Genomic DNA, 22,139 nt, shown 5'->3' with positions numbered 1-22,139 from the left:
GTAAGTGATGCAGAAAAACATTCTCTACCCAAATTGTGTTTGGGTGTATGTCTCTCAGTGTGTGTGTGTTTTGTGTTTGGGTGTACATCTCTCAGTGTGTGTGTGTCTCCTTATATCATGTCCCTCAGTCTAGCTTAGTGCATTGGATATACATGTATCAAAATAATTTTATTTTTAAAATGATGAGTAATCTTCAAGGTTGATAATTAGGTCCTTATTTCATTATTTCATCCACTCTTTCAAAAATACTGAATGATATAATGAATGATTAGCTGAGTAATGTTCTCTAAGTGAATCCAGTGGGAATCTTGCCACTGACTTCAATTAAGTCCAGACATTGAATTAGTAAAAAAATAATCAAAGATTATGCTATCCAATGCTCTCCATCCATCTGTTGACAATTCCATATTGAAAATAGCATTTAAAAGCTGTTTCACATTATCACACAATAGCTTGTTCTAACAATAATTTTTATGCTTCTTTGTTTTTATGCTTGCCAGCCAATGGATGAAATATCTGTACAGATAGACATATGGCGTATACAATTGTTACAAAGAGAGTAGTAAGAAATCTTATAGAAATAAAAGGAATTTTTCAGTAATATAGCATAAAAGCAAATAGTATAAATATTGGATTCTGATTTCTTGAATATGATTGTATTCTGAATTTTAATACAATAGTAAAATCTTAATATAAATTGAACTTAGAAAAAGAGGACAATGGAAAAAAGAATTAAAGTGGTAGAAAAAGAAATGAAAGAATACATTAAAGAAAAAGAAATAAAGAAGTGACTTCCAACTTTCATCACAATAAATATAAACACATTTAATAACTCTTCAATCCCATAAAGGAACATATATGTTTCTTCATCTCATATCCAATATTTTATCTATAAACAAAGCCATAAAACATAAACTTTTGAATCCTGGTGTCAGCAAAAAAATCCATAAAGGGTTTCCAGAACTTGACCAAAAAAGTAATATTTTAACCTTGATCAAATAAATAACTTTGTATTCCTTCCTCTTACTTTTAAAAATCTTAATCTTTAATTCAATCAAATATTATTGATTCATAAAATTTGATTTTTCTTCAATTCTTTATCCAATCATACAGATGTCTTTAACATTTTAACAAGCCTCTTTTGTAGGTCCAATAAGAAAACATTTTCCAGGTAATTCTCTTGGTTCATCATTTGTATTTTCCTTTTTAATTTTTAAAACTTTGAATGGGAAACCATTGTCCTATGGTCTCCTCAAAGGTGCAACTATCTGGAGCACATGTGAGGGGCATCCCATCTTCTACTTCTCTGGAGAAGTTTCAAGGAACCAGTCTACTCACTATCCCAAAGGTGCTTTTTTCAAGAGGCAACTTGACTTTCTGGTTTTTCTTTGAAGTCATTTCTCTTCTCATCCAAGAAGCTTCTTCAGCTCTGACTGGATGGTGAGGAATGGAAGGATTTATACTCCTTGCAGACAGCTAGTCATTTGCATTCTTTTAGCAGGTTGTTAAGATCACCTGGAGGTTTATCTGTGTCATCAAGGTTGCCTGAGTTATGCAAATCAGTTTATCTGTGTCATCAGGTGACCCTGAAGACACAGATAAACCTCCAGGTGACCTTAACAACCTGCTAAAAATGCAAATGATCAGGTGTCTGCAAGGAGTATAAATCCTTCCATTCCCCACCATCCAATCAGAGCTGAAGAAGCTTCTTGAATGAGAAGCGAAACGTCTTCAAAGAAAAACCAGAAAGTCCAGTTGCATCTTGAAAAAAGCACCTTTGGGACAACCATGACCTGGATGACTGAGAATTTCCATAAAGTCTACTCACTAGTTCCTTGATCTTGGCCATGATCATTGGTTCTGCTTTTGTGGAGCTATCTTTGATTTGCCATACCTCCCCCAGAAGTCTAAATACTGGATACTGATTCTTGGAGTTAGAAGTCTTGCCTTTTGCCTATATTAAGTGGTGTTCCATGGAGTTCAATATTCTCTCAAAACCTATTTAATATGTACATGAAGTCCCTGGGTGAGTTCGTTTATTGTTGTAGGGTGAAGAATCATCAGTATACTGATGATACCTAGCTGTATGTCTCTTCCTCTGGCAAACTGAGCAGAGCTGTTGATGTCCTGCTCAGTGCCTGGAGACTGTGAGGATCTGGATGGGAAACAACATGCTTCAGTTGAATCTTGACAAGATTGAGTAGCTCTTTTGGGTCTTCTGGAATCTGGTAATTGGATGGGGTGTCATTGCCCCAGATAGATGTGATGCTTGCGAAGCAGGTAGAAGTCTTAGTTAAGAAGGTGTTTGCATGACTTTATGTTGTGTGTCAGTTGTGCTCCTTCCTGGAGAATAAAGTTCTACTTACAGTTACTGATACCCTGCTCAACTCCAGAATGGTTTACTGTAACGCGTTCCACATAGGGCTGCCCTTGATGAGTATCCATAAGCTTCACTTGATGCAATATGTGGCTGTTTAGACAGTTTTGTGTGCCCCAGGATGACCCATGTTATACTCTGTCTACAAATTGCATTGCAATTGCATTTGTTTCCAGGTGTAATTCAAGGTGCTGGTTTTAATCTTTGACTACAGTGAGCCTGCAAGGTAACTATATGAAGTGACGTGACTGTTCTCTGAAATCTTGGGGGTTTTATGTTTTGTTTTTCATCTGCCTTTGAGTGTTTCATGATTTTTAATTGCCATGTTTTTATTGCCATTGCTGCTCAGAGTAATCTTTTGTGTGGTGGGTGGCTGTATAAATCTGCTAAATAAATAAATTGAATTCACTATAAGTGTGGGATGAAAATTTCACTTGCAGTTTCCAAGATTGCAAAGAAGGACTAACATTAAACATGTGTCAATGAAACCTTTTAATTTCAGGATCAATCAGCCTTTTAAGATTGTTTATTTAAAATAAAAAAAATATTTTTAATTTTTTAAAAAAATGATCCCTGTTTTAATTTTTGTATTATCTTCTTTTATGATAGATATTTTGTGGTTGATTTTTTAATCAAATTATTCCTTTTTTATTGTTCTTTTTAATATATTATTCTAGGCTTCTTCAGGATGAGCAATTGAAAATAAATTTATATTAATTGTCAAACTATGGAATTTGTTGCCATTGATGTGGTTCTGTTGTTGTTTGGCAGCTTTCGATTCTTCATGATCCAATCATTTCATCCAAATTGTAAAGCTATAACTGTGGTTTTTTGGGGGGTTGTTGTGAGGTCATTTTGTGTCATCAGTAATAATACCTAATAACCTTGTCTTCTTTTAGCCTCTTTTTCAATTGCCTTCCATTTTTCCAGGGACATATATTTTCCTTAGTTTTTTTGAACTTTTTGTGTCCAAAATATTTAAGCATTAGCTTCATTATTAGTACTTCTGCTGCAAATGTGGTTATAACTATCAATTCATTATTTTAAAAATAATATTGCTTTAATTTGTCGAAAATACCAATGTTTTATAGTTTTGATGGTTACATGCTGCGGCTTGAATCATAAGTTGAATGTGTTAACTATCCACTATCCAAGAGGAAACTGGGTAATGTTGTTTTATTTGGGTCATTGGCTGATCTCTGATCTATCAGGAATTTTCTTACTTTTATCTTCCCATGTTGTCTTTTAAAGCTGAAAAGAATTTTGAAACTGCTAATATTAACCTTTTTTCATTAGTGTATATACCGTAATTTTCAGTGCAACTTTGGTTATAGAGAATAAGTATTTTATAAATAAATATTTTGATATGTTCCAAGAATTGGATTTTTTAAAAATTGGCATTCAGGTTGTTTTTGTAGAACAATGAATAATGTTACCTTGATTTTGTATTTCTGATTATAATACATTTCTTATTCTGGGTGTATTTAAAGAAGTTGATAACAATTGTTAGCATCTGGTTTTAAAAACTGAACAGAGGAAGTGAGCTGTACCTGTAGAAAAAAATAAAGTAGTGTCTACTTCTAATTAATTTATTTTTGCAGGCCAAGCAACGTACATCAATAGTATCAGCTTTTGAATTTAATCGATTAAATCAGAGCCACAACTATTTTGAAATCAACTCCTCTGTAAGATACACAAGCTTTAATTCCAGCTCTCCAGTTAGTCCAGCCAACTGCTCCACTGTGTCTGTTGAGGACAGTATTGAAGAAAATAACATACCAGGTAAACAAAGATTGAAGTTTAAAACTGTGGGTGCTGATGAAAGCTACAATCCAGGTCGCTGAATAATTATTTTATGAGTACCAAAACCAATACAAGTAGTCCTCATTTATTGATCACAATTGGAACAGATAAGTGAAAATGCAACTGTGCTTATTTTCTTACTTTAGCTTTCCTTTGCTTTTAAAGGATTGGTTATAAGGTTTTGCAGCACTGTCATAAATTCAAACACTCATTGAACAAGGAAGTCATAAACAAGAACTACCTGCTGTATATAAGAAATTAAGTGATACATTTATTTATCTAACACTTATAGTTAAATATTTTATACGGTCTTAAAAATTAGCCAAGTATACACACACATATATCAAAGTATTATTATTATTATTATTATTATTATTATTATTATTATTATTATTATTATTATCATCATCATCATCATCATCATCATCATCATCATCATCATTTATTTGTTTTTAATTCTTGCTGTATAAATTGTCTGAAAATATCTACCAATAGTATTTTAAAATTTTGTTTGACAAAATCCTTCATCCCTAGTCTTTCCATTAATTTCATCAGTGCTAATTCATTTGAATTAGAATGAGAAGTAAACATTTCTTAAGTCTTACATTCTTTTTTGTGTATAATGAAGTTGTCTTTTCCAAAAATGATTTTCAAAATGTGTATATTTGCATATCACCCTTGCAGTGGTGGGTTGCTACCGGTTCGGTCCTGATCTTGCGAACCGGTAGTAACAGTGGCGGGAGGCTCCGCCCACCCGCCTGGACATCATCACGGACGCTCTGCGCATGTGCAGAAGCTTCTGCGCATGTGCAGAAGCGGCACGCGCAAGCGCGCTCCCATTGCAAACAAGTAGCGAAGGTAAGTGGAACCCACCCCTGCACCCCTGTCTTAAGTTTATTCATCATTTTTGCCTCCTCACAATACTCAATATTTTCCATAAGCCAACCACTTCTTCCTCTGCCTGACCAATGATGGAATGCAAAAATTGGTATCTGTCTGGAGGATGAAATTTCTTCAACATTTCTATGGTCATGATAGCCAAAGATCAGCATAGTAAGAGTGTATTTGTAAAATAAAAGGTTGTTGAGATATGAAGAATTTGGCTTATCCCACTGCCAGAAAATATGTTGTACGAAAAATTGGGCTAAGTAATTCTAGTGAAGAACAAATAGTTCTAATTGAATGAGAAGTCTTATTTAACAGATTATAAACATGGTGTCATTTTTTTGTATTATGTCTAACTTTAATTTACATCCTTGGTTCTTCTAAATCTTGGTAGCTGCTTCATCCTCTTTTCTATACTGATTTCGTTTTGTATTCCATCCAGCAGAAGAATTTTACATTATATTTGTGCTTTAATAAACTTGGTTATTTTGTATCTGTTCCTATGCTCATTTCGAGATCTGTTTCCTGAGAACTTTTTTTTCCCCAGTCTCCAGCAATTAGTGCTGACAAATTAGCAATAGGGAAAGACATACAAGACAAAATGAATGCAAAGCTTTGTCTCCTAAACCCAATTAAAAGAATTCTGGTCAGGATTGAGATAAAAGGTCAGAGAGTTTAGGAAATTTTCTTAATGAACCATAAGGAACTAAGTACATGCCTGGAGATGCAACTCAGCTCAGCATTTATCAGTTTATTAGAAAAACTATTTAAAACTTAGGTGGTAAGCCTGGAAATGAAATGGAATACTGTAATTTAAAAATAAATGGTGGTTTCTACATATCAGTCTTAGCTGAAAAATGATTCTTTTGGGAACTGTATTTGCTTTCTCCTACATTTTATAAAATTGCTCTCATCGTGTGTTGAATGTTCATTGAATATATTATATATATTTAATGTATTTGTTTTTATTTTTAAAAAATTGGACATTTGTGTGTGTATGTTTCATACTACAAGCCACATAAAATATTTCATGCTAACAGAAAGGCAACAGGAAATCAAGTAAACAGATATACATAAGTACTGTGGTGGAAGTTGAAGGAGAAGAGGTGCCTCTAGGGAGAGAAAAGAGACATTCCAGAATGGAGTGGAAAATTTGGGGAGAAAATGTCTAAGATCAAATCTTTAAGACTATATTTGCCTTTTCCCAGTCAGTCTGGCAAGATTCTTGTAAATAATGTTCAACAATAAAGAAATTGCTTCGCCTATTCACAGATTTGTTCTGATTGCTTATCCCTGACAGGTATATTTGTATTTAAAACAATGCCTTTAAAAATAACCCAACTTTACTCTTATCCAGTGAATTCCAGGACCTATGTAATGCTGTAACTGATCTTTTGTCTCAACTACATTTCATATAAACTGAAGACAGTTTTACTGATCACCAGATCATTTTACACGTTGCATTCTGTGAAATAGAGTCTATCAATAAAGTGTTACATTTCTGGCCTGAATGTCTGACAGATTATTTCAGTAAGAAGCATAATAATTTTACAGGCTTTATAGACACCTTTAAGTATTAAATTACTGTCAGCACCTGTGAGTATATTAAACAATTGATAAGGTCTAATAAAATTAATTATTGCCTATCTTGTGGAGTTCTTGATGCTCTTGAGCTTGGTTGCTTGCAGACATTTCATTACCAAAATAGGTAACATCTTCTAGAGTGGAGTGGGGTTTGCTCTCTGTTTATATACAGTAGCTTGTCCTGTCAGTATTGATGATGCTGTTGTTTTCTCCTTGGTAGTTTGTTGATTACGTTGTTGTTTATTGTTCGCTTGTGTGTCTGCCTTAATCCTGGTGTTAATTCCTGCTTATCTGGGTATTGATTACTGGCGATGTGGTATTCTGATCTTATTATTTCCTTTTTAGCTTTTTAAAAAAAAATGTTGTGTAAATGTTGCTCATTGTGCCTGTTGATGGTTAATTTGTCTGAGGGTCAAGCTTCCAGGAACTCCCTAGTGTTTGGGGATTTAGCTTGGTTTAGGATATTCACAGTGTTCCAGTTGAAATTATTATTATCCATTTATTGTGAAATTAAGGAGTGTTCATTGGATCTTGAATGTTGATGTTTTGGAGGGCTTGGGTTGGTTTGTGGTGCTGGATGGTTGTAATAGTCTTTTGGTTCTAAGTTGATTTTGATCAACTGATTTTGATAACTATGGAGTTATCCCTTTTGTAGCTTGTGTTTGTTGTGCTGTAGTGAGTTAAATGGTCAGGCACTTTCTGATAAAGTTTTGTGGGTAACCATTTTTTTGGAAGATGTTATTTAGGCTTCCTTTTTCTGGTGTTATGGGTTGCTGCAGTCTGAATAAAGTTGTTACACTTTATAGAAAATTGTTATAGAAAATTGGATTGTAATTTTGGTAGTAGAGCACTTGGTTCATATGGGTAGTTTTATAATAGACATGTTTCTAATTTGCCGCCACTTCCTCTGTTGATAGGAATATCCAGGAATGATAGTCTGTTGTTGCTTTCATCTTCCCTTATGAATTTTATTCCTTTGAAGATGTTGATTGTTTCATGTGTCTTCTCTAGTTATTATTTTTATATTATGACAAAGGTGTTATCTACATTTCAGATCCATACTTTTGGTTGCAATGCATAGGAGTCCTATAATTTCTGGATGTTGCATTACAGTCTCCGTTATATGTCCTGAGCCTATCCTCAAGAGTTCAGTGTCTACCCTCAATAGATTTAAATTCAATCTTGAAGAAGTTGCTGGTTAAAAGATAGATATGGGTAGCACATAGCATATAATTGTAAATGACGCAAATGGAGAATCTGTAAAAATAAGAATTCTAAGTACTGACCATTTGAAGAAATGAATATATGCATTATGTGAAATATTAGTTCCCTTAATTACAAGTGCCTCATTTCCTTTCCCTTTTTTAAAAGAAGCAAGCTGTTCATTTTATTTCTGTTCTCAATTTCGATCTAATCAAGATTCATCTAATACTAACAAAAAGTTTTAATTCCTCAGTTGCTACATAATCTGTTATATGCTCATCAATCTCAGTGATTTTTAGTTTCTTACATATTCTCAATATTTTTCAAAAAATGGTATATATATATATATAGAAGATATTCCTAATAGTTTTAAAAACAATAAAGTTAGTTTAATTATATAATCACAATATTTAAAAGGTAAGAATTTTGAAATATTGTTAACAAGTTATTTTTTTACCTGTGGTTTCATACTGTTCTTCGTTTGGGCTCTTCTGAAACTTAATAGAATAAAATATTTAACTTCATCAAACAATAACTTCTATGAAGTTGTTGAATTAAAAAGCTAAAGTGCTCTGGGACTTTAAAATTCAAGTACCTGCCACATACACCAGAGACTTAACAACTGTTGTTAAGAAGGACAAGAAAGTTTGTATAATGGATGTGGCAGTATCTGGAAATGTAGAAGAGAAGAGAAAAAACTGGAGAAGATAACAAAAGCAAAGATCTGCAAATACAAGAAGAATGTCTGAGGCAAAAGAAAACAAAGACAGTATCAATAAAAGGTCCTTGGGAAGGACTTAATAGGTGGACAAAAATGCCAAATTGAGTTTGAATATCTGTTCAATGAACTATAACAATAATGATGCAATATACAAGCTGGACTGGACAGTTTGGACCAAAAAATCAAGAAAGCTAATGACTATTCAATATGCATAACAACAATAACAAGAACAACACACCAGATATCATGGTTGTTGAGGTCCAAAGCATACAGTTTATTGATATTGCTGTACCAGGAGACTCCAGAGTAAAGGAAAAGGAGCTGGAAAAAATCACGAAATATTGCAACCTGGCCATCGAAACTACACGGTTATGGATGAAACATGTAACAGTGATACCCATTGTGATCGGGGCACTTGGTACCATGTCCAAGAATTTTACAAAAGACATCAAGAAATTGCAGCTTCCTGCAATAACACCAGCGGAACTGCAAAAAACTGCGCTACTCGGAACATCATATATTTTAAGAAGATACTTGGTTGATACCTAGGACGCTGGCAGCAACCCATATCAACCACTAGCACCAGTCAAGGTTATTTGTGACACATTTTTAAATGTTCAGTTGACTGAGTTTCATGTTTAATGAATAAAAGAGATAATAATAATATTGATAGATTACACCTTGGATGCAAAGGTTTACTTCAAATAAAAGTTTCAAAGAAGAAAAGTATGTATTAGCTGATCACATAAAAGATGATCAAGAATAAGCACCAATGCAAATTAAAAATTGGAATTTATATATGTGCAGGAAACAAAATATGAATAATGAAATATTGTAGTAAAAACAACAGAATTTTGGCAAGGAAGAGCACTTTATATGGTCAATTTCTTTTAAAAAAACGAGGGAAAAGTGGGTAAAGGTAAAACCTGGTTAATGGCTTACAAATGAATCATGAAAAAGAAAAAAAGAAATTAGAGGTTTGATTTTGACTTCTCAAGAGCATATTATTTAAATTAATGCAATCAAGGCCAGAATTGAAAAGTTGTCGAAGTATTCAAAGTGTGTATTGTGCAAAAAAGGTGGAAGAAACAGTAGATCATATACTCAGCTTATGCAAGAAGATTGCACCAACTGATTATAAACAATGACATAATACATTCACCAAAATGATTCATCGGAACATCTGTAAAATTACCATGTGCTAGTAATGAAAAATTGGTGGAATATAGTTGAAATAGTAGTTCAAAATTAGGTTAAAATATTGTGGGATTTTTGAATACAAAGTTTTGGCTCAAAACACATCAGATTTAATTGTGGGTGAGAAGAAGAAGTGGATGTGTATAAGTGATGTGCTGATACCAGGGAATAGTAGAATTGAAGGCAAAGAATTGGAGATCAGGAAAAAAACTAGATCTGAAAATTGAAATTTGAAGATTATGGCATAAACTGGCATGGAGATCCCAGTGCAGGTGTCATACCCAAATATTTTTTTATGATTTTTGTACTTAGAAAATCTGTGCATTGACATAATTTCTATATGTCAGTTACAAAATACCACACTGCTTGAATATGCACATATATTATGCCAATATATTAAAAAATCTCCAGTTCTTGAGAAGAGCTCAAGGAGTATGAAGCCAATACCGGCTAAAGAGTTAGCAGCTGTGATTTCACATTGTTTTGAAATAATATAATAACAAACATTTTTGTGGTTATTATTCATAAAACCATCATGAGAATCTGTGATATGAACCTTCTTTCCATGTGAATTTGGCAATTCATTAGTTCACTGTCAGATACCTATTCCTTGTCCCATTGGGATATAAGAATGTATTTTATTAGTAATACTTTAATTACAAAATTTCCCCTTGAGTTGTTTTGTTGGCTCTTTCTTTAAAGAGCTTTTGGCAATGGTGAAAACTTTATTATTTTGTTAGAAAATCAAGTCATTGTAAACTACTCTCATCTGAGTAGATAATTTTAATAGTCTGTTGAATGCACATCCCCTCTCTCTTAATATACTTTATAATTGTAATATGTTTTTATTATGTAAAAGGATCTGGGGTAACTTTAATAACAGAAAGGCAATAAATAAATAGATAGATGGCGAGAATTGCTGTTCAAAAGCAATTTTAATTTGCTTTCGCAGATCAATTTGAGGAAGAAGGGAAATAAGAAATATCAAGTATTTAAACAATACAAAATGAAAACTACATTTATTCTGTTAACTGAAAATATTTACTATAACACCCCTAGATGAATAAAATTATTTTATTATGGAATAAATATTCCTAACCTGTAATGTTCTCAATAATATCTTTTTCTGTGAAGAATATAAAGTGTATAATCATTATTTTACAACTGCATGTAAAAGAATCCTTAACTAGATTAATAGGGAAACAAATTTTTGAACTAATCTTGATTGATGGAGCTGAATCATTTTATGTAGGCTTTATTTTGAATGCAACAATTTAAGGAAATTTGCTTTAAATCATTTAGGTGAGGAACATTAATTTTGAATAGTGTTTTTAGAATTGGGTCTTATGTCTCATTGCCATGATTAAAAACATAATACAATTATCCTAATGGATGATGGATCAATGATCATTTTTTAAAGAGTGAGAGAAAAAGATTTAGAGAGAGACAAATATTTACCCTCAAATCTTTTAGAAGCTGTTTAAAAAATAAAAATAGACAGAAATACATTATCTGAATAGGGAATTAAGTTTCTACAAATTAATTAGGATACACTGAATGGCATATTATAAATATGCAAGAATATAAATAAATACTTGTAAAAATTATTTTTATGTAAAAATTATGTAAAAATAAATACTGACCAAGAATTATCATCAGTATCAACATGATTTTTGTTAGCATAATGCAATCCATATGAAATTCAGAACTACTTTTATGTAAAATAAAATAAAATAAACCAGTGAAAGTAACATCATTATTGCTTAATGGTAGGATACCGTATATACAGCTATAATTGCATGTGGATAATCTATATAATGAAAATTGTGAATTAATGTACTGTACTTTAGTGACAAAGAAACAATCAATTTCCTGTCACCTGGAGAAAGAGTAGGAAGAAAACATTGAAGGTAATTTAGCCTAACTATTGGAATTGAAGAAAGTAATGACAGCTATGAAAATATGTATTTTTATTGCTAAAATGTACATAAAATTCCAAAGAGCAATGTAATACTGTAATAGTGTGTGGTTCTAGTCAGTGAATAGAAGAAAGAGGAAGCCTTACATGGCAAGGAAGAACCAAAAATAACAGAAGCAGGCATTATTTGAAGAGTGATACCTTCTGCTAGAGCAAGCACAGTTTAACTGAAAATCTCAGTTAAAAAGCATTCTACTTTTATGTTTTTATTGTTGTGATTCCATTACCCTCCATTTTGCTGCTATTTTTAATGTTGATGCAATGGGCATCACTGTAAAAAATATTCCACTTCAGCCCCTAAATGTAATTTGGTTTTTCAGCTGCTTGAAAATTCCCACTGCATGTACTGAAAATTAGTCTCTACTTGCATACCTTTTTATATCTTTATTTTTGGCTTTCTTTTCTTTGATGACATGAAAAGTGGACTGGTGCAAAATAAACAAACATAGGCAGGAAAACAATTCCTTTCTAATAGACACAGTGTGAATTCTCTAAATAGTAATGCCCTAATGTGTCCATCTATTGAAGACATAACATGCAATAGTGGAACAGATTGTTTCTCCCCTTCATCCTGCACAAAGTCTAATGAGCAATTAGAATGGTAAACACATTACCACCTGATGTGGTGCAAGAAATAAAATAGGCAAAGCTGCAAGATGTTAACCATGTTTGCTTGAAAGGCAGCTCCACTGAAGCAATTATACAAGGTGGAATTATGGGTTTGCTTTTAGCAAATTATTAATGGAAATGATAGTCATACTTTAGAACAACTTATTTATTGTTCTTAATCCAATAATTAATCCAATAATCCAAATGCCACATATCCAGTCCTCTTGCAAACTGTAGGGAATAATCAGCTTTTTTTTCTTTCAAAAGTGGATATTCAAAGGAAAAGCAAATTTTAAGAACACAATGGAAATAGTTATTTCAGAACAGAAATTATTTTGATTACTATTGAACAGATGCTTATTTCAAGTAAAGTAGAATGAACTAAGTAATTTGTTTTTGCCAGCCATCTGCTTTATTGGGCAGATTATGCCATGTTCACAAAAGCCAACCTGTAGTTAAGGATGGTCACACAAAGAAAAAAAGATGTTTTTCTATAAATGTTTTCTTTAACAAAACATGGTATCATAGAAGGGACCTCAGAGGTTTTTTTTAATGCAAACCTCTGCTCAAGGCAGGAATCTTATACCATCCCATTTTATCCCTTTTTGTGATCAGAATTACACTTTAATTAGAGTGAGTGCCAAATTTTACTTTATTTGGTTTGCATCATATCTTGGTTTCTTATCTGCTAATAGTGTAAATGAATGTATTTATAAATCACTATTGTATTGATACAACAAACACATTGTTTTTTATGTTGCATATTTATGCATGTAAAGCCTTGTCCTGGCATAATGAGTGCTAGGGATTTTCTGATAGATGCTTGACAGTGAAATCAAACTAATACAAATTTCAAAGAAGAAATTTTAAAAAAATTAATCACATATATTAATAAATAAGTAGAAATTTACCGATTTGCTCTGACCTAGATGAGATATTTCCTACCTCCTACTAAAACTACTGATTATGCCATGTATATTGGAAAAACAAACAAACAGCAAAATTCCTTTTATGGGGAGCAAACAAGATTCCCTTGGGTTGAAAGAATTCTAGCAGCTGTATCTCAGTGCCTGGGACTGAGGCAGAAGAATTCTCAACATGATTGCTCAAGCAGAGATAGAAGGGAATGAGGATATTTAAGCTTATAGAAAAGAAAGGTTATTTCTGTCTATTTGCTTTATTGTTGCAACCTTTGTGATAAAACAATATGAATTTGCTAGTATTTTATTTTTTTTTAATTTAATTTAATTATTTTATTTAATTATTTTTATTTTTTATTTTAAGGATTTATATGGTTGCCCACTCACTCTCAGTGACTTTTAGTGGTTTACAAACAATAAATAGTTATATGTTATACAATAAAAACACAAACGATAAGTCAGGTTATAAGGATTTAAAAAGTACCTATTAACAATAGTTGAAAAAGTTGCAATAAAAAGCAAGGAATGTTAGTTTTATAAAAGGAGGGAAGAATATACCGGTATTTATGTGGTTGAGATACTTCACAGGCAAATGCAAAGAATGGTTTTTAAGTTTTCAATCAAAATTCAGACTTATGGTGATCTTGTGTGCTTTCATTTAAGGAGAGGATCCAGATATTTGGAGCAGGTAGCAACATATATTGTACAGTGAAGAATGTACAATGTCTTCTAGATTTCTGTTTAGGCAAGGGAAGATGTGTGAGAATAAGAAAATTATTTGTAGCAGTTGTCAAATATAGTAGAGGGCATTTGTTGCATCTGGAATTCTGTTAAGTTAAATTTTATATTTTACTTATTGCTTACATTCCACTCTGGTTTTTACTATTGCATACCTGGGGATAAGTTTGTTAGGGTTACAGTTAGGGTTAAGACCATAGGATAAACCATATATCCTTGTTGTTTTTTTCTTGTCCTTCTCATTGTTCAGAAAGAAAAAGTTTTTGTTTTATTTATTTATACATGAGACTTAGAAACTTGTCCATAGAGCGACTCTGGGCAGTTATGCCCCAAGGCTTTTTTTGTGTGTATGAACTGTGTTCTGTATTTTATTTTTTATTCAAAATGTACCTCTATGTCTGTTCATCTTGAAATATTATATACATCGCTATTTATTTTGCAATACAGATTGTATTTATTTATGGATTTTTTGTACCATTTTACAATAAAATAACATATTTACAGAAGGAATTTGCAATTTTGGGGGGGGAGGAGCCAGAGATACATAATTCAAAAATATTGATCATGCATGATTATTACTGTAATGATTTTATGGGATGTTGGTATTTTATTATTCATTACTCTGTTTCAACAGAGAAGTATAGAGGAGGTCAGGGTGGAAAGGGAAGCGATCACCTTGGGGATGTGGGGTAGAGCAAAGCATTAAAGTGGTGATGGACATGAAGTGCTATGGGAGCCAAAGGACAGGTCATTACAAGGGAAGATGCCCTTGATGTGATATACCAGGGGGTGTTCTAGCCATGTTAGCTGATTCCCAGGCCCTGGACAGCATACTCTCAGAGGCCTGGAACTTTGGCTGCTGCTGATGAATGCTAAGTCAGTCAATATCAAGCCTCCCCTTATTCAAGATCTTATTGAGGAGGAGTGAGCCAACTTGGCATGCATCACTGAAAACTGGTTGACCAGGAAAGAGGGGGGGGTTTCTCCTCTCGGAGATATGTCGAGACAGATGTCGAGACAAGTGGCAAAACTGAATGGTTTGGGTACATGAAGCTTTGGGTACATTGCTTAACGCATTGTAAGCCGCCCTGAGTCTCCGGAGAAGGGCGGCATATAAATCAAATTAAAAAAAAAAAAAAAGCTTTAAGATCCAGGACTTTGATATCTTTAGCTCAGGATGGAATGGCACTACCACAGTCAGACCCAATCTGCAACTTGGGGGTTCTCCTGGACTCATAACTCCAGTTGCAGCTAGGAAAATCTTTGCACAACTTCAGATTGTGTGCCAGTTGCTGCCTTTCCTGGCTCAGGAATCCCTGTGCATAGTCATTCAAGTCCTGGTCATCTCACAATTGAACTACTGCAGTGAGCTCTACATGGCGCTATATTTGAATAGCATTCAGACACTTCAGCTGCTACAAACTGCAGCAGCACAAACAGTCCTTGGACCTCTAGAGTGGCCCATGTTACACCACTGTTCAGCAAGCTGCACTGACTGCCAATTTGCTTCTGGTTGCAATTTAAGGTGTTGACTATTACCTATAAAGCCCTGCATGGCAGGGGTCCAGGTTACTTGAGGAACCATTTCACTCCCTATGGGACAGGCCCACCCCACCCATGCCAGCAGAGGAGGCATGATGCAGATTCCATCAGTCAAGGAATTCTGGCTGATGGGATCCAGGAAAAGAGCCTTCTCAACTGTAACCAAGGCCCTTTGGAACATCTCAACCCCGAGGTTTGTTTGTTTGTTTGTTTGTTTGTTTGTTTGTTTGTTTGTTTGTTTATTGGTTCAATTTATATGCCGCCCTTCTCCGGAGACTCAGGGCGGCTTACAATGTGTTAAGCAATAGCCTTCATACTTTTGTATATACCTGCTTAATAGGGCTTTTGGCTCCCCCTAAGCGGTGTTCTTTTTTATACAAAGTCAGCTTATTGCCCCCACAATCCGGGTCCTCATTTTACCTATCTCGAAAGGATGGAAGGCTGAGTCAACTTTGAGTCTGGTGAGATTTGAACTTGCAGTAATTGCAGGCAGCTGGTGCTATTTAACAGCACTTTAGTCTGTTGTGCCACCAAGGCTCTTTTAGATTGGGTTTAGGTTAGATTGGTTCCCATCCTTCTGACTTTCTTCCAGGCTGAAGACCAGGCACTGCCAGCTGGCTTGGGGCCACAAGGTGGGGGGAGTATCATGCTGGAGGTGTTTGATCAATTAATAGCAGTTCCTACTTCCTCCCATGTGTGGCGTTCCTTTCCCTCCATATTTGAGTTTTAGTTATAATTTGTGTTTTTATTATGATTTTATTGTGATTTTATATGTTTGTATGTTTGCATGGTTTTATTTTGATGTTGGAAGCTGCCCAGAGTTGCCTTGCAGTGAGATGGGTGGCAAACAAATTTAATAAGTAAATAAATAATTTTTAAAAATTCACCTTCCAATTCATATTCCAATAACTAGGAATTATATGCAGTATACACACACATACACACACACACAAATACACATATGTACATGTACATACACATTTGTATTATATTAAATTTACATGTGATATATATATATATATATATATATATATATATATATATATATATGCATATTCTTTCTAGCCAGGTTTTACCTACATAAGCTAAGATGTTCTACAGCCCTAGTTATATATATATATATACTCATATAGTTAGGTATTTATTATTAAAAATAAATAGTTATTTTTTATTTATTATAAATAAATAATAACTTTGGTATTTTTATGTTTATAGAAACATCTGTTTTTTGTAGTTAACAGTTTTTATTTCATAGGATCATCTATCCAATTTTATTTGTTATTTAAAGAGAATGATGAATCTGTGCTGTTTATTCATGAATTTATTACAAATATATACGTATATCCTATCCCTTCATTAAATTCTATAATCTCTTGTGAAATATTTTTACCTATTTTATGAATCTTACTTAGCATTTCTCATTCATATAAATAATGTGATGTATGATGAATTAAGACACCTGTTCACTGCTTTGTACGCATCAACATTTTCTTCAACATACCTTGGATAAAGCATCAGCAACTTGCTGAATGCAATGATTGCACATTATATATTTTTAGAAATATTTTTAGATTTTTATTACTAATATTTCCTTCTAAATCAAGTATAAAGATAATTTAAGAAGATTAGCAGCACAAGTGTCATAATGTGCTTGTTACCATAGCTATGGCACACATTTGAAACAAGATATTTTGCTTCATACTAGAATCCTTTGCTATGGCAACCACAGGGCTTATTATTGATATAATATGATATAGTTTTTTTACAAGTATTATTCATCTAATAATTTGAATCTCAATGTAAGCTTTGCAAAATAATATTTCACTTAAAATAGTATTTCAAAATATATAACAGTAATATGTATGCGGATGTGGATGTGTACATGAATGTTTATGATATTGTTATATAGCTTTAGTATATAAAACTAATTAAACAAGAATAAATACAGTACAGTAAAATTAATGAAAAAATATAATCTCAACCTTAAGAATCCTAATAATAAATGACTGAAAGCTTTGGAAATTACTATATAAACCGAAGAACTCCAAAATCCTTTACCATATTGCAGAACAGTCTTCTTCCCTACCTCTCTGCTGAAAATAAAAGTTAACTGAAATATTGACAAGACATCCTCTATCAATATTGCTGCCATTTGGGTTTAAATTTGTCCCTTCAGTGTTGTTTAATAATCATTTTGTCAAGCTTCATGCTCCTGAAAATTAGCATTCTTGCTATCTTGATTTTGTTGAATCCACTTTTTACCACACAAATTTGTGATTTTCGCAGTGAAAAAATCATACAGGATATAATTGCTAAAGTACTGAGAATTTAACATTATTTAATGTAATTTAATGGAACAGATGTAGATGGCCAGTAAGAATGTAAATCAACTCCACAGTTAATTTATTTTAATTTTACCCTGTATATTCTAGACATTGTTACTCAATTGTCTTCATTTTTATAAACCTGTGATCAATTCAAATTTACAATCTGACAATAATCCTCTGAAATTTTATAGCAAGATAAGTAAAGAAGACAAATCCTAATCTAAAACCTTAGTCCTATTACTTTGCTGGGTCTTCTAAAAGTTAATTCTATAAATGTTTTCAGAAAGTCTAATTACATTAGCAATAAGTACTAAAATAAAATTAAAATTATAGAAAGAAGGTATCTTTGATGTGTTCATAAATTTTATCAAGGAGGAATTATACAATTAATAATAATCCATGATTTAAGGTTTGGATGAATTATGTCAGTCTAAAATATAAAACTTTGGGGAAATTCCAAATAAGACAAAACTGTTTCAGAAACTTCTAAGAATCATATCAAAACTTTTTAAAATCCAACTAAGTTTAGCTGTGGTATCTTGTCTGTTTTTATTTAAAAGCATGAAAGCAAGTAAAATTCTCATATTTGAATATACATTTCATGACACTGCATAAATTGTTAAAAGACATCTCTTGTAGTTAAGAAAAAAGTATATATCTGTGAACATTCATAATATCAGAAGTCCCAAGATTATATATATCCTGCTTTACATAATTTTGAAATTTTACAAGTGATTACAGAATTGATTACTACAATTTTATGCAAAATGTCAGGCACTCATTTTGCATAAGTGTGTAGTGCACAATTCAACTTGCATGAACATTGTTTTACAAAAGGGTTCCTGGATTGAAATCTTTGTATAACTTTGGGACTATTTGCATCAGAGGTGGGTTTCAGCAGATTCTGACCAGTTCTGGAGAACCGGTAGCGGAAATTTTGAGTAGTTCGGAGAACCGGTAGTAAAAATTCTGACTGGCCCCGCCCCCATCTATTCTCTGCCTCCCAAGTCTCAGTTGATCAGGAGGAAATAGGGATTTTGCAGTAACCTTCCCCTGGAGTGGGGTGGTTATGGAGATTTTACAGTATCCTTTCCCTGCCATGCCCACCAAGCCATGCCATGCCCACCAAGCCACATCCACAGAACTGGTAGTAAAATTTTTTGAAACCCACCACTGGTCTGCATGCGAAAACCAACAGAGGAATTGTGAAAGGGATTTTCATTACAAAGTTCTTAATATTCTTCTGGAGGAAGAAGCAGTGAAGAACAGATTAGATATATTTTTTAATCTTTCCAGACAAAGAAAGATTGCACATAAGTGCTTGAGACAGTTACTCCTTGTGAGAAGACTGTAAGATAATGGTCTCTAGTGGATGTGGAGCACTGGGAGATGAATGAATAGCCATGATCAGCATCTTTAAAAGGATATTGGTTTTACACATTTCCTTTTCTAATCACAATCAGAATTACTTATTAACTACTTTTCAGCTATTAGAAGCTAATCCTGCATGAGCACACTTCACTCTCTCGCATGCGCATGCTTCTGCGCATGCACAGAAGCTTCTGCACATGTGCAGATCACCCTTGATGACATCGGGTTGGGTGGGCGGAGCCTCCCACCAGTTTTACTACCGGTTCTATAGAACCGGACAGAACCGGGAGCAACCCACCACTGATACAAGCATAAACACTTTGTTCTAGAAGATTTTACATGGATAAAGGGTCCAAATACATTTGAAATAAGATCTGGAATTAATTATAAAGACCCCTTCTTGTAGAAAAATGGATTTGTTTTATTTTTTTCTAAGGCAAAAAAGATAAACTGGACACATAAGGGAGCTAAAAACTTTAATTAAAGGAAAAGAATATATAAACCAAATTAATAGATACAGAATAATGCAAAATATTATAACATTGAAAATAATGAAGGATACTTTTGAAAAATAGAACCTGAAATTAATAATAACAATGTCAATAGCATTTTTGCTTTTATGGATAGAGTATGTCCAAAAGATATTTTAGAAGAAATGACAGAAGAGAACCAAGTTTTATCTGATAAGACAGAGTTGACACTGGAAATGATAGGCTATCAGAATGACATGGAAAAAATATTTTATTGGACACAATAACAATAAAAAATGATTCATGCTTTAAAAAAGAGAGAGAATTACAAATAATAAATGAAGAGAATGACCTGGATAATATTTTTATTTGATTTACAAAAAAAGTTTGTTAAAGTTTGGCTGAATCTTGTGAGAAGGGGTAAAAAAAGAAATGAAAAAGTATCAAAATTTATGACATTACTTGAATAGACTAAAGATTATGATTGTTAGAAGCAAAAGGAAGCAATATAAAATTGATTTACTTGATGAAGATTCAAATAGATATTTATTTTTATTTATTTTATTTTTATTTTTATTAATTAAAGTAATTGCAGACAGCTTGATGTTAATAACAGTGCTTTAGTCTGCTACGCCACCAGGCTCTCATTTTCTTTAATACGACTATCAGATTTTTTTCTAATTGTGCAAGCAACAAAGCATTACTGCTAAAGAAATGTAAGTTTTCTGTTTAAAATAATAAAACAGCAAGGATCATTATGTTTTACAGGAACCCAGCAAACATCCATTGACAGTGATCATCTAGAAGCACACTCTTTTGAGCAGTTTGCTGGACTTCTTCATGGATCGTCACCTGCTTGTGACCCACCAGAAAATCCGCTTCAGCTCTACAGAAAAATTTGTCCAAAGGATGACTTGAATCAGAAAATTAGTTTGAACCTCACTATTTTGAATCCACAACATTCTCTGCAAGAAAATAGCGCTGTTCTTCTGGTTAAAAAGAAAAAACCACCAGTTTTAAATAGAACTATATTCCCTTCTAAAAACATTCTAGGAGAAGCTAACACATTGGCTGGTATCACAAGAACTGGAGATCAGTGGGTAGTTAATGCTGCAGGAATTGTAGAACGTGCTTGCACACTTGGACGAATACGATCTTTGCCAAAGACACTTCTTGACATTCATTTATCCAAATACATTTCCAAATCAGATTCAAATCTTGTTTCTTATCCATCTAATGATCACAAAGCAAGACAGAATTGGAATGAATCTTCAGCTATCCAAGAAACCTCTAGAAGAAATTCTGAAAGAACACCATCATTTACTTCAGAATGGGAAGAAGTAAGTATTCATGGGGAAAGAAGAGTGAATAACAGAACTGCATTTCAACCCTTGCCATGCCTCCCACAATATCCTCCCACATTATCCTCAAATCTTGCCACATCCCTCATTCCTTCACTCACTCAACAGCAGATAATTACTTACCTGCCAGTCTGGGACTTGCAATTTCCTGCCAGCTTCCTCACTTACGTGGGTTTTGGGAAATCAGCATTTTTGTAACAGTCTAGGGACACTATCTAGCAATACTAATAGCAACGTGGTCTAAGAATGCCAAGAGACAGAGCAGCTTACTCTTATTCTGCAATGCCTTTCTTTCTAGCCCAGGCAGGGCAAGGTATCCTGTGAACTGCAGGGAGAAATGAAGGTGGTAAAGTGGTTTCTCCCAGCTTGATTTCTCCCAGCCTCCCTCAACATCTAGCTTTCTGCTTTTAGCTTTAATAACCACTTTGGGGAGAGAAGAGATTGGGGGGGGGGTGTCATTAAGTGAGGTGATCACATGGGCACTTCACTTAACAGCCATCACAACTTGTGACCATAATGGGCAGGCTATTTAGGACTACCTGTTTAGATTAGTCAAAAAGACTAATGCTTACTTCCTACGCCATGATTGTTATCGGAGGGGGCCAAACATCTTGATCTATACTAACTATCATAGTTTTAGTTCATCAAAACATTCAAGTAAGGCATTTTAGTAAGACAAAGAAAGAATGAACTAAGTTACTAGCCTTAGTTGTACCCATATCACATGCAACTTTCCCTGATTGTGGTCAGTTTGGGTATATTGTGGTCAGGATGCCACATGTGCAACCAAATCTGAATTTTATCCTAAGGATGCTTGTGTTATTCAATGAAAGCTGGGATCTTTGCAAGAGACTATCTTTCAAATATACAGATGGCCATATTCCATCAACTATTAATATCAGTAGAGTAGTTTTAGGATACTTGTCAGTATCTTGACTTCTTTTTCTTTTGAAATACTTATATGCAAATCAAACTTCAAATGGAACTATCTCATGTGAAGGAATATCTTTTTATTTCACTTAGTAGCGTTCCAGATCAATTGACAAAACATTT

At 33.4% G+C, this 22,139-nt stretch overlaps 1 protein-coding gene across 4 annotated transcripts in view; it reads left to right on the top strand.

The window, feature by feature from the left end:
- Window positions 1-22,139, top strand: part of ANKS1B (ankyrin repeat and sterile alpha motif domain containing 1B) — a 281,952-nt gene that overhangs the window by 89,471 nt on the left and 170,342 nt on the right. For all 4 annotated transcript variants that reach the window (XM_070947769.1, XM_070947771.1, XM_070947767.1 and 1 more), the window contains exons 12-13: window positions 3,979-4,159; window positions 20,494-21,065. In XM_070947769.1, coding sequence (XP_070803870.1) covers window positions 3,979-4,159; window positions 20,494-21,065 — 753 coding nt within the window. The remainder of the gene's footprint in view (window positions 1-3,978; window positions 4,160-20,493; window positions 21,066-22,139) is intronic.

The sequence above is a fragment of the Pituophis catenifer genome, unplaced genomic scaffold (genome assembly GCF_029215685.1).
Source record: "Pituophis catenifer annectens isolate HBS135680 unplaced genomic scaffold, rPitCat1.0.hap2 SCAF_7, whole genome shotgun sequence".
Taxonomy (NCBI): Eukaryota; Metazoa; Chordata; class Lepidosauria; order Squamata; family Colubridae; genus Pituophis; species Pituophis catenifer.
Note: the sequence above shows the minus strand (reverse complement) of the source record. Positions and strands in the feature narration are given on the sequence as shown.